At 39.4% G+C, this 15,397-nt stretch overlaps 1 protein-coding gene across 2 annotated transcripts in view; it reads right to left on the bottom strand.

Annotated features, from left to right (window-relative positions):
* The window catches only part of LOC140002189 (uncharacterized), a 178,459-nt gene that overhangs the window by 57,667 nt on the left and 105,395 nt on the right, over positions 1–15,397 (bottom strand). Inside the window, exon 2 of one of the 2 annotated variants that reach the window (XR_011808359.1) lies at positions 7,849–7,944. Coding sequence is in view for 1 of the 2 variants with exons in the window: in XM_072035965.1 (XP_071892066.1) it covers positions 2,072–4,138 (2,067 nt within the window). In the remaining variant the exon portion in view is untranslated. Of the gene's footprint in view, positions 1–1,638; positions 7,945–15,397 lie in introns of those variants that run through there. The other variant, XM_072035965.1, reaches the window with a different exon arrangement.

A 15,397-nucleotide genomic window follows, 5' to 3' on the forward strand; every position in this document is an offset into this window, starting at 1 on the left:
GTTGCAAAACATTATGAAGAACACAACCTTATACAATCGGATCTATTTCAGGTTCCCAGCAGTTCAGGCATTCAGGCATTGCTATTATTAAACATTGTTGTTTGTTTTTTTTCAAGTAATCATAAATAACTGTCTTTTCTGCTACAGCAAACTTTGTTGCTTGATTGTTCTTTTTCAAATCTTTGACCAGGAGGAGGAGGATGTAGCCTTGTATAGGTATGTGTCATCATGGCTATCATTCTTCATCCAACATGTTTCCAGGCTCAGAATGCATTTTATTTTCAAAAAAAAAAAAAAAAAAAGAAAAGAAAAATAAATGTAATAAATTCTACTATGAAGTCAGTTATCACACACCTAATTTGCCATACGTATGAGTTGTAAAATAATTTGGACAATATGTAAGTTATATTCTTTCAAAAAATGTACACTGAATTTTATGCAGAAAAAAAAAATCTGTTCATGAAGAGGAGATAATAGACAGAAGGCAATAGTTACTCATTAAGATTGTTGCACATTAAGATTGTTGATTAAGCTGTCAGTGATAAACATCAAATTTTTGTCTGTCCTCAGTGAGTTCCCAGCAGAGAAACAAAGCCTCTTTGAAAGTCAGTCAAGATTGACTTGCCTTCTTTCAAAAACAATGTGCAAAAAAGAATGTACTCTATGGGTAAGTGGATAGTAGGTTTGTTAACTACTTTTCAAAGGAAGAGAGATTCTAAAATATGTGACAGAATCTTAGATCTAACTTGTTATGTTCCAATATCCTTAGAAACAATGAACTCCTTAATCTGACAGGAAAAGTATATGTCAGTTCTGATCCAGTATGGTGCTCTTGAAAAGGAAACTGAGATTAAAATGATGTACATGCTTTCCTAAATGATCCATTTCTATTCAGATAACAAACCTCTCTTAACATCTAAAAATGCTATCTTATTTCTTTGAAACTGAATTGGCTTGTCTGTAGATTCTTGCAAAGGGGAATTGACTCAGGCTTTTTCAGAAATTTATGGTGGAATAAACATGTACAAAATATAAAACAGGGTTACATTAGATTATATTACATAGCTAATCCATTTAGTAATTTTCCCACTAATTTTTATTTTTAAGTTTTTGTTTTTTGTTTTTTTGTTTTTATTAGATGCAGTTTTTAGTATTATCTGAAGTTAGCCAAATGAACACAGGGATTCTTACACTATACACTTACATTTCAGGCTCCTTTTTTTTTTTTTATCCTCCAATATTGGGAGTCATGCACTTGCCTTACTACATGAATCACAGAATCACAGAATTTCTAGGTTGGAAGAGACCTCAAGATCATTGAGTCTAACCTCTAACCTAACACAAACAGTCCCCACTAAACCATATCCCTAAGCTCTACATCTAAATGTCTTTTAAAGACTTCCAGGGATGGTGACTCCACCACTTCCCTGGGCAGCCTGTTCCAATGTCTAACAACCCTTTCGGTAAAGAAGTTCTTCCTAACATCCAACCTAAAACTCCCCTGGAGCAACTTAAGCCCATTCCCCCTCGTCCTGTCACCAGGCACATGGGAGAATAGACCAACCCCCACCTCGCTACAGCCTCCTTTAAGGTACCTGTAGAGAGCAATAAGGTCACCCCTGAGCCTCCTTTTCTCCAGGCTGAACAAGCCCAGCTCCCTCAGCCGCTCCTCATAGGACTTGTTCTCCAGGCCCCTCACCAGCTTCGTCGCCCTTCTCTGGACCCGCTCAAGCACCTCGATGTCCTTCTTGTAGCAAGGGGCCCAAAACTGAACACAGTACTCGAGGTGTGGCCTCACCAGAGACGAGTACAGGGGGACGATCACCTCCCTAGCCCTGCTGGTCACACTGTTTCTGACACAAGCCAGGATGCCGTTGGCCTTCTTGGCCACCTGAGCACACTGCTGGCTCATATTCAGCCGACTATCAATGATCACTCCCAAGTCCTTCTCTGCCTGGCAGCTCTCCAACCACTCCTCTCCCAGCCTGTAGCTCTGCTTGGGGTTATTGCTCCCTAGGTGCAGGACCCGGCACTTGGCCCTGTTGGACTTCATACAGTTGACCTCAGCCCATCAGTGTAGCCTATCCAGATCCTTCCACACAGCCTTCCTGCCCTCGAGTAGATCGACACACGCACCTAACTTGGTGTCATCTGCAAACTTACTGAGGGTGCACTCAATGCCTTCATCCAGATCATCGATGAAGATATTAAAGAGGACTGGCCCCAGCACCGAGCCCTGGGGAATGCCACTAGTGACCAGCCTCCAACTGGACTTGACTCCATTTACCACGACTCTTTGGGCCCGGCCATCCAGCCAGTTTTTAACCCAACAAAGCGTGCGCCAGTCCAAGCCTAAGGCAGGCAGTTTCTTGAGGAGAATGCTGTGGGAGACGGTGTCAAAAGCCTTACTGAAGTCAAGGTAGACCACATCCACAGCCTTTCCCTCATCCACCCAGCGCGTCACTTTGTCATAGAAGGAGATTCTATGAAGAAGGTTTGTCAAGCAGGACCTGCCTTTCATAAACCCATGCTGACTGGGCCTGATTGCCTGCTTGCCCTGCAAGTGCTGCATGATGACTCTCAAGAGGATCTGCTCCATGAGCTTCCCTGGTACTGAGGTCAAACTGACAGGCCTGTAGTTTCCCGGGTCTGCCCTCCGGCCCTTCTTGTAGATGGGCGTCATGTTTGCTAGCCGCCAGTCAACTGGGACCTCCCCTGATAGCCAAGACTGCTGATAATTGATGGATAGTGGCTTAGCCAGCTCCTCTGCCAGTTCTCTCCGTACCCTTGGGTGGATCCCATCCGGCCCCATCGACTTGTGCACATCCAAGTGCCGTACCAGGTCTCCAACCAGTTCTTCGTGGAGGGTGAGGGCCACATCCTGCTCCCCATCACCTTCCACCAGCTCAGGGTACTGGGTATCCAGAGAACAACCAGTATTGCCCCTAAAGACTGAGGTGAAGAAGGCATTAAGCACCTCTGCCTTTTCCTCATCTCTTGTAACTAAGTTTCCCCCCGCATCCAGTAAAGGATGGAGATTCTCCTTAGTCCTCCTTTTTGTGTTGATGTATTTATAAAAACATTTTTTGTTATCTTTAACGGCAGTAGCCAGATTGAGCTCCAGATGAGCTCTGGCCTTCCTAATTTTGTCCCTGCACAACCTCACAAAATCCTTATAGTCCTCCCTAGTGGCCTGCCCACTTTTCCAAAGATTATAAACCCTCTTTTTTCTCCTTATCTCAAGCCACAACTCTCTGTTGAGCCAGGCTGGTCTTCTTCCCCACCAGTTCGTCTTTGGGCACGTGGGGACAGACCGCTCCTGCGCCATTAAGATTTCCCTCCTGAAGAGCACCCAGCCTTCCTGGACTCCTCTGCCCTTCAGAACCGCCTCCCAAGAGACTCTACCAACTAGTGTCCTCAGCAGCACAAAGTCAGCCCTCCGGAAGTCCAATACAGCTGTTTTACCGGTCCCCTTCCTGGCCTTGCCAAGAATAGTGAACTCCACCATTTCATGGTCACTCTGTCCAAGACAGTTTCCGACCACCACATCCTCCACCAGTCCTTCTCTGTTTGTGAAGAGAAGGTCTAGCGGGGCGCCACCCCTGGTAGTCTCACTAACCAGCTGCATCAGGAAGCTATCTTCCACGCTCTCCAGAAACCTTCTAGACTGCTTTCTCTGGGCTGTGTTGTGCTTCCAGGATATGTCAGGGAAGTTGAAGTCCCCCACGAGAACAAGCGCTGTAGATTTCGCAACTTCTGTCAGCTGCCTGTGGAACTCCTCATCCGTCTCCTCATCCTGGTTCAGCAGTCTATAACAGACCCCAACCAGGACACTAGCCTTGTTGTCCCTGCTGATCCTAACCCAAAGGGACTCAACCTTGTCATTCCCAGCCTCGAGTTCTACAACATCGAAAAACTCTCTAATATAGAGAGCCACACCACCACCCCTTCTGTGCTGCCTGTCCCTTCTGAAGAGCTTATAGCCAGTCATTGCAGCACTCCAGTCATGAGAGTGGTCCCACCACGTCTCCATAATGGCAAGCAAGTCATAGCCTGCCTGCTGCATGATGGCTTCCAGCTCCTCCTGTTTGTTACCTATGCTGCGTGCATTGGTGTAGATGCACTTCAGCTGGGCCATTGCCTTATCCCCCGGCCTTGCTATTGTTTCCCCTGGCACAGCTCCAACAATCCTTGCTTCAGCCCCCTTCTTACCTAGTTTAAAGCCCTCTCAATGAGCCCTGCCAGCTCCTGGCCCAGGATCCTTTTTCCCTTAAAAGATAGGGACCCGAAAAAGATAGGGACCTGAAAGATCATCACTGTCACGAAAGATAGTGACATCACCTAGAAAAGGCAAATAACCAAGTGCATCCTGGTCAGATATGCAGTGACTCATCTGAAGGCTCTTGCTTCATGTCCTCACCTATTATGGAGACCCATGTTAGCAAAGGCAACACAGAATTGTTCTCATCATTCACTTTAAAAAGCTAAGTGCCACACTGGTAGCAATGTCTGGCATTCAGGAAGCTAGAGTAGTAGAGGAGTTACCATGATGCTTCGTTAGGGAATGTGTCCCCCAGCCAGTGCCAGCACAAGAAATAAGAAGACATCCTCCTCTCTCATAATCTTGCACCTTTCCTGCTGTGCAACAGTCACCCATTATACAGCCCAGGACCTGGGCTACCACCAGTAGATGACACAGCATGTGGAGAAGTCTTTTTATTAAACCCTAGCATGCAGCTTTAACATATTAGACAGTGCACCAACTCTCAGACTCAAGACTTCAGAAAATTAGGAGCACTGTAAGAACAATGGTGCTTGCAATCTTACATTTAAGTTATGAGGTGTAATATTACACATGCAATATAAGTGTAAAGGTTAAGTTGGACTGAAAATCAAGGTCTTAAATTCATTAGTCCTGGTGTTCAACTCACTACATCTGTTTTACATTGGCATAACACCACTAGGTTTTCATTAGAGCATTTTCCTATACATCAGAGCAGAGAGGAACATATTCTAAGTACACGTTTAGAATCATGGCCAAAGGTAGGGGGAAGGGTTTGGGAGCCACTCTGTGCTCAGTGTACAACAACAACCATCAAGAAATTCTCCCTGGTATGAATGTTAACTTACTTTCCAATGCAATTTTTTTTTTTCCAATAAAGGCTAATACACGTTTAAAACAAGCCTATTAAATTACAGAAATTAAAAGTTATGTATATATATTCCTTCCACACATAAAATATATATATATATATTTATTTTCAAAGCACACATTAACCTGAGCAATCATTTGCATAATAAGAGGGAGTGATATGGAGGTGAACTGAGGTGGACACTGTTTTGGCCTGCCTTACTTATACATTTCTGGGTAAACAACATTATATTTTATGAACGTCTTCAGTTTAGATTCTGTTTTATATGGTACACCAAGCATCTGCACTCTATCCTGTCATTTGTGCAGTATATCTCTATTGATCTTGGCAGAAATATTGAGAAAAAAAAAAAAAAAAAGACACAAATGCTTTGATAGTATTATGCAATCTCAATTTCTAACTATTTGGTTTTGATTTATTTATTTGTTTTTATTTATTTATTTCAAGAAAATGCTTCAGGTGTTCTGCCTGATACAATCTGCCTTTCTGTTCCTAGAACAGCACATTGAGTACTGACAGGCTGGCTAAATACCAGCCTACCAGGAGAGGAATCTGCTTAATTGCCTGGATTCTGGCTTCATAAAACAGCTTTCACACCTTAAACTGGACTAGTTTGCATCTGTGGCTGTCAGGTTTCTGGCTTACAAATGGAGAAATCAGCTGTTCCTGTTCCTTAAAGAATACCCAAGGGTACCAAACCTCAAGCATAAAGTGAAAGCATACAATCTGATTTCCATACAGAATAAGAGTAACATATTTTGTTAATAAGAATTTCTCTAAATTATAGTACCTATCTTTTTTTCCACTTTTTTATACACAGAAGATGGCACTAGAGAGGAATTACATCAGGTTTCTAGTCAAAATTAAGATCACACTAATTTTATAGCTAATCTCATTATATGTTCAATTATGTCAACTGGTTCCATTCAGACTTTTTACTAACTCTATTTTAAGTGGCATGTTTGAATTGTTTCTTTTTTTTTTTTTCCTTTTTTTTTTTAATAAACCAAAGGTATTATGAAAAGCCTGTCTCATGGCAGCATATATTGAAAAAAAACTATTAATCAACCAAAAATCATACCTTTCACATCTGAGCACCAGCACAGTTGATACATGTGAACATGTATCAACTATACATAGACATATACACATAGACATATACATATACAAGGTATAGAACCTTGTTGTTCTATAAGCCACAGATTATTTTACCACCATATAATTTCCCATTTAAACACAGATTGAGTCAAGTTAAATCAATTTCTTTATAGTAAACATGCATGTTAAATAACTACAAAGTTCCAGATTTATTTATTTTTGAGAGTTGAATGCTCTGATTATAAATCATAGAAGAGATTTGTTGGCATCAGATGTCCTATTAAGAAAAGAAAAAGAAAAGAATTCCCTGTGTGACCTACTTTCCTTTTGCCATACAAATTAATTTTTAAATAGAAGACCGTATACTTTTCTGCATTTAAAAGATATTACAGTATTCAAAAAACATTAAAGATGATGATTTAATCTCTAAAATAATTAAATATGTTGGAAATATTTTTTTGCTACCTTAGATTCTAAATCTAGGCCATCACCTTGTGAACTGACTGTTTTCCATACAAAATCAATATCAATAACAAAATCCTCACTGATTTTACAGCACTTTTCATAATTATCTTCAGACATCAGAATTTTGCCTGTACATTATTAATTCAACTCTTGTTTATGTGTATAGGTGATACAATCTTTAATTAAGTAATTACTTGGTATTTTTTCAACACTGCACGAGATGATTGGTTCTCTTTTCAAGAGCAGCTAATCAATATTTCTTCTTATCTTCCCATTTATTTTGTAATTCTGACCTTATTTATTCCAGTTTCTTTTCACTAAACAGAATAATAATTATTACTCAATAGACTTCTTTGTCATATTGCTGTCACCGCAGTAGGGCTCAGAGGTGAATAATTCATCTTTGCAATATCCTAAGAAGATAAAATCTTTGGAGAATGAAGACCTAGAGAAAAACTGCTGTCTGGTAGAAAGTGAAAGTCTTTTCAAATGTATGAACAAATTTTAAAGATTTTTCTATATTTGGAACATTTCACCAAAGCAGTTTAGCTGGACAATAGTTCAGATTCAAGGGGAAAGATCACAAATATAAATGGGTTCATTCCTTCACTCCTTTGGAAGAGAGAAAATGTGACTCAGACAAACCCAAATTGTGTAGAAACAGCTCTAGCCACTAAACAATCATATAAAAGAAGTATGACATAACCATAACCATCACTGTTTGAACAGAAAAATTTCAGTCATCTGAAAACAAAGGCAGTTTCATGCAGCCACAATGATATAGGTTGTAGACAAATGCATGTCAAACTGAACCCTAGAATATCCAGAGTAGAAGCTATAAGGAAAACTGCGTGGAAAAACAAATTTAAATGTTAATTCTTAAAATTTTCAACTGTTTGTGAAATTTTAGGGCAGAAATTAGTGAAAAGATTAACTTGACTACAATAGAAGGCTAGTTCCTGGTATAATACGACAGTAAGTATAATAAGTATAAACTAAGCATTTAAGTGTTTTTTCCATCAGTAGATGAATGCTTTAAATTCAGCAGAGCCCAGTGTGAAACAGATGAGACACAAATATATCTGTAAGTCTTTCTTCAACATTCTTGAAGCTGAAATGAAGAGCAGAATACCTTCAGGTAAGAGCAACACATAGGAGGATATCACAGATTTTCCTTGTCTGTGTCTACAGAGTTCCTGGCTATCATTTCTTCATCACTCAGAGTAATCTGCAAAGTAAAAAAAAAAAAAAATCGGTATCTTGATGACTGACAGTGGTTCTCAAAAGTTTAAATGTATAAGGAAAGAAGTTGAAATGTTTTCTAAAAGTTGTTATGTCTCCTACTACTTGTGTTTCATTTGCTTATATTATTCGGAAATTTAAACATGGAAATTTCAGAAGCTGATGGTCAGGTTTTATATATATGCCTCATTTATTTTGCACTGACCAGTTCTAAAAGTCCAGGAGCAATTTTTATCAAATGAACACCAACTAAAACCCTGGGGAAGTGAAATGTCCACTGAAGTTCACTGAAATTTATACCTTGTTGTAGCAGCTCTAGCTGCTGAGAGGACAAAAAACTTAGTTTCCCACATAGGAAACAAGAAGTAAATCTTACTGATTTCCAAGAGCAAAAGCAGAATTAAGTGAAAGTATAGAAGGAGAATAAATTCTTATATGTATGTTGCACATGGCACTTCCAGATTTTCAGACAATTGGCTTCTATGGATCACCAACTCCACAGTAAGTTAAACATGCAGCTTTGAGCCATACGGATACAAAGGGGGGCGAATAGAAGCAATGAAGCTATAGTTTATGCACAGGTTATCTTTAGTTCAGTGAGAAATCAACTGTACATCTAATTCTTCTGCCCTGAATCTACTTTGATCTGAAAACAAACCATTAGAAGTCAGTTTTCTTTCTCTTTATTCTCACAACTTGACTGACTGAAGAAAATGAAAAACAGAAAATGTCTGTATATTTTCCTTTCGTCTTTTTCTTTTTCAATTTCTTCTATAAAAGGGAAAAATGAAAGCCCAATAAATATAGCTGAGGGAATGATGCCTGAGTTGTTGCTACACTGCACATATTCTTATAGCCTTCTAAATCGTAAAATGTTAACAGCAAAACTAAATCTTGACATGTTGATAGCTAAAACCATACTGCAATATGGCACATCAATTGCCTGTTATGTTTTTGAGGACCAAAAAATATTCTCTTCTGTACCATTAACATAAATCAAACTGGTTAAATCATTTTAATACTCCAGGTGCCTTTTTTTTTTTCCTCAGATGACACAATGGTTGATGTCAGTGCTGGTGGCAGGGGAGAGAGTGAAGAAGGGGGGAAGGGAAATCACATAGACTGTAGATTTGCAGAAGGGTTATGTACACAAATCAAGTTCAATAGGCTTGTCAGATGAACATTTCACATTAAACAAAATAATAACCTGTCATATGATTTTAAACAGCTTCTTTTTTTTCTTTTCCTTTTTTCTTTTTTTTTTTTCTTTTTTTTTTTTTTCCATCAGGTTTCAGAAGATCAATGCAGAGTTGTAAGCACAGTATCATAGCTGAATTTCTCAAACTAAGAGTAAAAACCTTCTTACCCTTGGTCCTTGCCAGATGTTGATTTTGACAGGAGAAAAAGTATCAAGTTTTTCCAAAACCTCAAAATAGGTGAATTATAGCTAACACAAAACAAATAAATATAAATAAAATATAAATAAAATCTCTAATTCGGAAGCTCTGTAAAATTACAGCACACAAGTAACCCAGCAAAAATGTATCCATTAAATAAATAGTAAAAAAACAAAAACAAACAAAAAAAAACCTACAGCATGCCCAATTGATATTTGCCTGCCTTGGTTGTTTGGAGGTCTAAATCTCATACCTTAAGTAGCCAAGACCTCAACATCCTCTCTGCTAACCAACCCTAACTGATTTCTCTCAAAGCAGCTCTATCCAGTCTCTGATAAATATTTAAGTCTCTGTTGATAGTAAAACCTCTTGCTGGAATTCCTCTACTCAGAGAAGGAATGGAGCTCATAAAATAGCAGAGTTCATTCAAGGTAATCTGTCTATGAACTTGTTTTTTCATATGAAATTCTGTTTCATGAGCTGCCTCATTTTCAGACCACTAAAACTGTAATTAATGGTAATGGAGTGACTAGACCTCATTTGCCTGATGACTGCACAGTCCACCTGGTGCCCGTTTTTATACTAGGGTTTGATGCTGTGTTCAAACATGATTTGAGGGGTTGGCAGTTAAGAGATATGGGTTCGTTTCTGCCATTCTTTATATAAAAATTTGATGTTTGTTTCATCACCTGTGCCTCAGTTACTCCTGACTGTACAAAGAGCTGAAAGAAAAATAAATAAATAAATACATAAATTGAATCCCTAAGTTTTTTGGGTTTTTGTATAGGTTGCATAGGAGTATCCTTGTTGTAAATACCGAGCATAATTATGTTGCTTATAGCTAATTCTCTTTGTATCATAACATATAACAAAACTGTTATTAAAGACTATATTTCTCAATGTCTTTAAGAAATGAGTTTCTGAACCTGTGCATATTGATTTGACAGCAAATTTTCCACTAAATTCATTGGGTTTTGATCACAGCTTAATGCATATGATTCTTTGAGTCTGTTCTTGGTATGGCAAACAGTTTTCATTGTATCTTAGTCTTCTTTCAATGTAATATTCAGGCTATAGTTAATCTATCACTAAATGAAAAACAGTAAATGTATAACTACATTCAGATTAGCTCAGAGTAAGATTTTACTATAAGATACTATTACAGAAACTGTATATTTGTACAAGAAAGAATTGAGAGAACTATTTGTTAAAAGAGTACCTCAAGTTTTCAATCTCACTTTATAAATTACATTCAGGATCGACAGCTCATTAACAACTCATTATGGATACTGAATTTTACACAAACAGATGCAGTGCAGCAAAGGACACAAAAACTGAATTCATGAAAGGGAAAACATGGAGATATTTTTTTCAGTTGAAGAATATGACTTCATTAATTATATCTGGGTTATTTTCTCTGCATTTAAATTGCTGTAAACAGATACAGTGATAACTAACACTTCTCAGTATCCACAGAAAAATGTATATGGTGTATGTAGATAACAGACCAGCTGTATAAACAGGCAGTGCCTGCTTTCCACAGACTAACAGATTTAGGGATTACAAATTAGTAAAATTCCAATAAAGTGAGTAATAATGAAACAGGAATTCAGTAACTGTTTTTGTATCATCTGTATAATGAGCTCAGTAACCTTCATAGTGCAGCCTTGGAAATATTACTGCTTTGTAGCATTGACAAGTCTCGGAAAGTTACAGTGATAACCAACCCATTGCTTTTGTTTATTAATACAGATAAGAATTCAAAAAAATGATCAACAGAAAGGTAAGAAAACAAAGATACCACTCAACCTGCATCTTTCAATTGTTCAGTTTCACAGGAAATGTTATTTTTTAGGTCCATCAGATCAGACACAGAGTGATAGCTCCACAGGATGAAGGTTAACACCTATTCCCCATGTTCTAGCATCATTTCAAAGGAGGTGGTGGTACTGTAGGTACACTGACAGCCTTGGATTACACAATTCCACAAACATTTAACTGTACAATAGGATTAAGAACTCCTGTCAGACAGGAGTTGATACTCAGATTATTTAAATTGGGAGAATTGGTTAATATTAACCTTTTGTTCTTCTGAAGTAATATGAGTAACATTTAAGTATGAACTAGTCCTTATTCAAAGCTGGCTTCTCTAAAATAATTCAGGATTTAGCACAGAAAACACAGTGAAAATAAAAGTTTATATTCCTATCTACTAACTAACGAATTAGAAACATTTAAGAGTTATGTGTGTTTTGTGTCTTAGAGATTCTTTTTTACTTTGCTATATATATAAAGCAAACGTAGTTTAGGACAAGATCAGTTTGTACAATGAAAAATAAAATCTGATACATTTCTTTTTTTCTTCAAGAAATCTTGCTGGCCCAAAATTCCACTGTTTTATACTCTTCATGTTAAGTGTCTGTCCACACAAAGTACTGAAGGAGACATTTGGACAAGCAGAAAGGACAGTCTTGATTATGTGTTAATTTTCCTCTGGGAATTTCTGGATTGGATTTAACCTCCTCGAAACTCAGTTCTCCTAGATTTGAAGAGTCTTCTAAATTTTCCCTCTGTCAGTTCTATCTCCATGCTGTCAACAGCAAATGGTAAAATTCAAAATTCAGCATTGTCATGCCAACCAAAGCTGGAAAAATTAATACCCACTCACAGGCTTCCAGAAGGCTCTTTTGCCTCCAAAATACAAGAGATAACAAGAACTGTCTAAAGAATATGTCAAGAGAAGTAAAAAAAAAAAAAAAAAAAAGAGGGGGGTGTGATTCTAATAAAACTAGCAAACCTAAATTTATCAAATACAAGTGAATCTATATGCTGAAATACCCCTCATTTCAAGAACGAAGTGTTTGTGTAAATCATAGAATTGTAGAACTTTTAGGTTGGAAAGGGCCTCTAAGACTATCAAGTCTAACCATTAACCTAGCACTGCCAAATCCACCACTGAGCAGCTACAAGTATTTTAAATACCTCTAGAGATTCAACTACTTCCTTGGGTAGCCTGTACCAATGTTTCACAACCCTTTCAATGAATAATTTTTTCCTAATATCCAACTTACACCTCTCCTGATGCCACTTGAGGCCATTTCCACTTGTCCTATTGCTTGCTGTTTGGGAAAAGAAACTAACCTTCACACACTACAACGCCCTTTGAGGTATTTGTGAAGAGTAATAAAGTTCTTCCCCAAGCCTTCTTTTCTCTAAGCTAAATAACCCCAGTTCCCTCACCTGCTCCTCCTAACACTTGTTCTAGACCCTTCACCAGCTTTCTCATGTCTTTGGACATGCTCCCACACCTCAATGTCCTTCTTGTAGTGAGTGGCCCAAAACTGAGCACAGTATTTGAGGCGTGGCCTCTCAAGAGCCGAGTACAAGGGGACAATCACTTCTCTAGTCCTGCTACCACACTATTTCTGATACAAGCTAGGATGTTGTTGGTCTTCTTGGCCACCTGAGCACATTGCTTGCTCACATTCAGCCACTTATTGACCAATACACTCCCTTTCCTCTGGACAGCTTTTCAACCACTCTTCCTCAAGCCTGTAGCACTGCATGGAGTTGTGACCAAGCATTTAGCCTTGTTGAATGTTACGCAGTTGGACTCATCCATTGACCCAGACTATCCAAATCCTTCTGTAGAGCCTTACTACTCTTAAACAGAGAGTAGGAACCCCTCAACATTTTTGCCTAACTTGGCATTTTTGCCTTTATCTGCAGAATTACTGAGGGTGCACTTGATCCCCTCATACAGATCAATGATAGATATTAAATAGAACTGGCCCCAGTACAGAGTCCTAGGGGGACACCACTTGCAACTGGCCTCAATCTGGATTTAACTCCATTCATCATAACTCTTTGAGCACAGACATCCATAAGGTTTTTGTAGTTGTGGTGGTGTTTTTTTTTTGTTTGTTTGTTTGTTTGTTTTTTACCCATACCTGTACCTTTTACCATTCCTTTTACCCATACCATTTACGCATACCTGTCCAACCCATGAGCAGTCAATTTCTCTAGAAGAAAGTGTGGGAACTGGTGTCAAAAGCTTTATTAAAGTCTACATAGACAAAATACACAGCCTTTTCCTTATCTATTAAATATGTCACTTTGTCATAGAAGGAGAGCAAGCTAGTCAAGCAAGACCTGCCTTTCATAATCCCATGCTGAGCTGGCCTGACCACCTGGTTGTCCTGTATTTGTCATGTGATGGCACCCAAGATAATCTACTCTACAACCTTCTCCAGAACTGAGGTCAGACTCACAGGCCTGTAGTCTCCTGAATCCTCCTTCCAGTCCTTCTTGTAGATGGGTACAACATTTGCTAGGCTATATTCAAATGGGGCCTTTCTGGATATCCAGGACTGCTGATACATGATGGAAAGTGACTTGGTGAACTCTTCCACCAGTTACCTCAGTACCTTTGTGTGGCCCCACAGCCTTGTGTGTATCTAAGTGGTGTAGCAGGTTGCTAACCATTTCTTCTTGTATTATAGGGGTTTCATTGTGCTGCCTGAGCTCTTCCAGCTCAGGGGACTGGGTACCCAGTGAACAACTGATCTTACTACTAAAGACTGAGGCAAATAAGTCAATAAGTACCTCAGCATTTTTCTCTTCCATCACCACTGTTCTTCCCACATCCAATAAATGATGGAGATTCTCCTTAGTCTTCCTTTAGTTGTTGTCACAGTTCTGGCTGGGGTAGATTTAATTTTCTTTGTAAAGGCTCACATAATCCTGTGTTTTGGATTTTTTTATATATATTTTTTTCTTAAGAAAATGACAGAACCACAGAATATTAGGGATTGGAAGGGACCTTGAAAGATTATCTAGCCCAATCCCCCTGCCAGAGCAGGAACACCTAAATCATGTCACACGGGAATGTGTCCAGCCAGGTTTTGAAAGTCTCTAGAGAAGGAGACTCCATAACCCCCTTGTCAGCCTGTTCCAGTGTTCTGTCAATCTCACCATAAAAAAGTTTTGTCTCATATTTAAGCAGAACCTCCTATGTTCCAACTTGCACCCATTGCCCCTTGTCCTATCACTGGATATCACCAAGAAGAACCCGCCTCTATCCTCTTGACACTCACCCTTGACATATCTATAAACGTTTATAAGGTCACCTCTCAGTCTCCTCTTCTCCAAGCTAACGAGACCCAGCTCCCTCAAATTTTCCTCATAATGGAAATGCTCCACTCCCTTAATCGTCCTCATGGCTCTGCTCTGGACTCTGTCAAGTAGTTCCCTGTCCTTCTTGAAATTAGGGGCCCCAAAATGGATGAGATATTCTAGATGTGGTCTCAACAGGGCAGCACGGAGGAGAGAGGAGAACCTCTCGACCTACTAACCAAACCCCTTGTGATATACCCCAGGATGTCATTGGCCTTCTTGGCCACAAGGGCACAGTGCTGCCTCATGGTCATCTGGCTGTCCACTAGGACCCTCAGGTTCCTCTCCCTTTCACTGCTTTCCATCAGGGAAGTCCCCAACTTATACTGGTGTCTGGGGTTGTTCTTCCCCAGATGCAGGACTCTACACTTCCCCTCGTTATACTTCATTAAGTTTTTCCCTGCCCAACTCCAACCTGTTGACGTCCCGCTGAACGGCACCACAACCTTCAGGCGTGTCAGCCACTCCTCCCAGTTCTGTGTCATCAGCAAACTTGCTGATGGTGCACTCCATTCCCTCATCCAAGTCATCAATGAATATATTAAACAACACTGGTCCCAATACCAACCCTTGATAGACTCCACTAGATACAGTACTCCAACTCAACTCTGTCCCATTAACCACAACCCTCTAGCTTCTTCCCTTCGGCCAGTTTACAGTCCACCTCACTACCTGATTGTCTAGACCACATTTTCTCAGTTTAGCTGTGAGGATGCTGTGGAAGACAGTGTCAAAGGCTTTACTGAAATCAAGACAGTCCATGTCCACTGCTTTTCCATCATCTATCCATCTATTCATCTATATCCTCATAAAAGGCTATCAGGTTGGTCAAGCATGACTTCCCATTGGTGAAGACATGTTGACTGC

Source organism: Anas platyrhynchos, chromosome 3 (assembly GCF_047663525.1).
Source record: "Anas platyrhynchos isolate ZD024472 breed Pekin duck chromosome 3, IASCAAS_PekinDuck_T2T, whole genome shotgun sequence".
Classification (NCBI taxonomy): domain Eukaryota; kingdom Metazoa; phylum Chordata; class Aves; order Anseriformes; family Anatidae; genus Anas; species Anas platyrhynchos.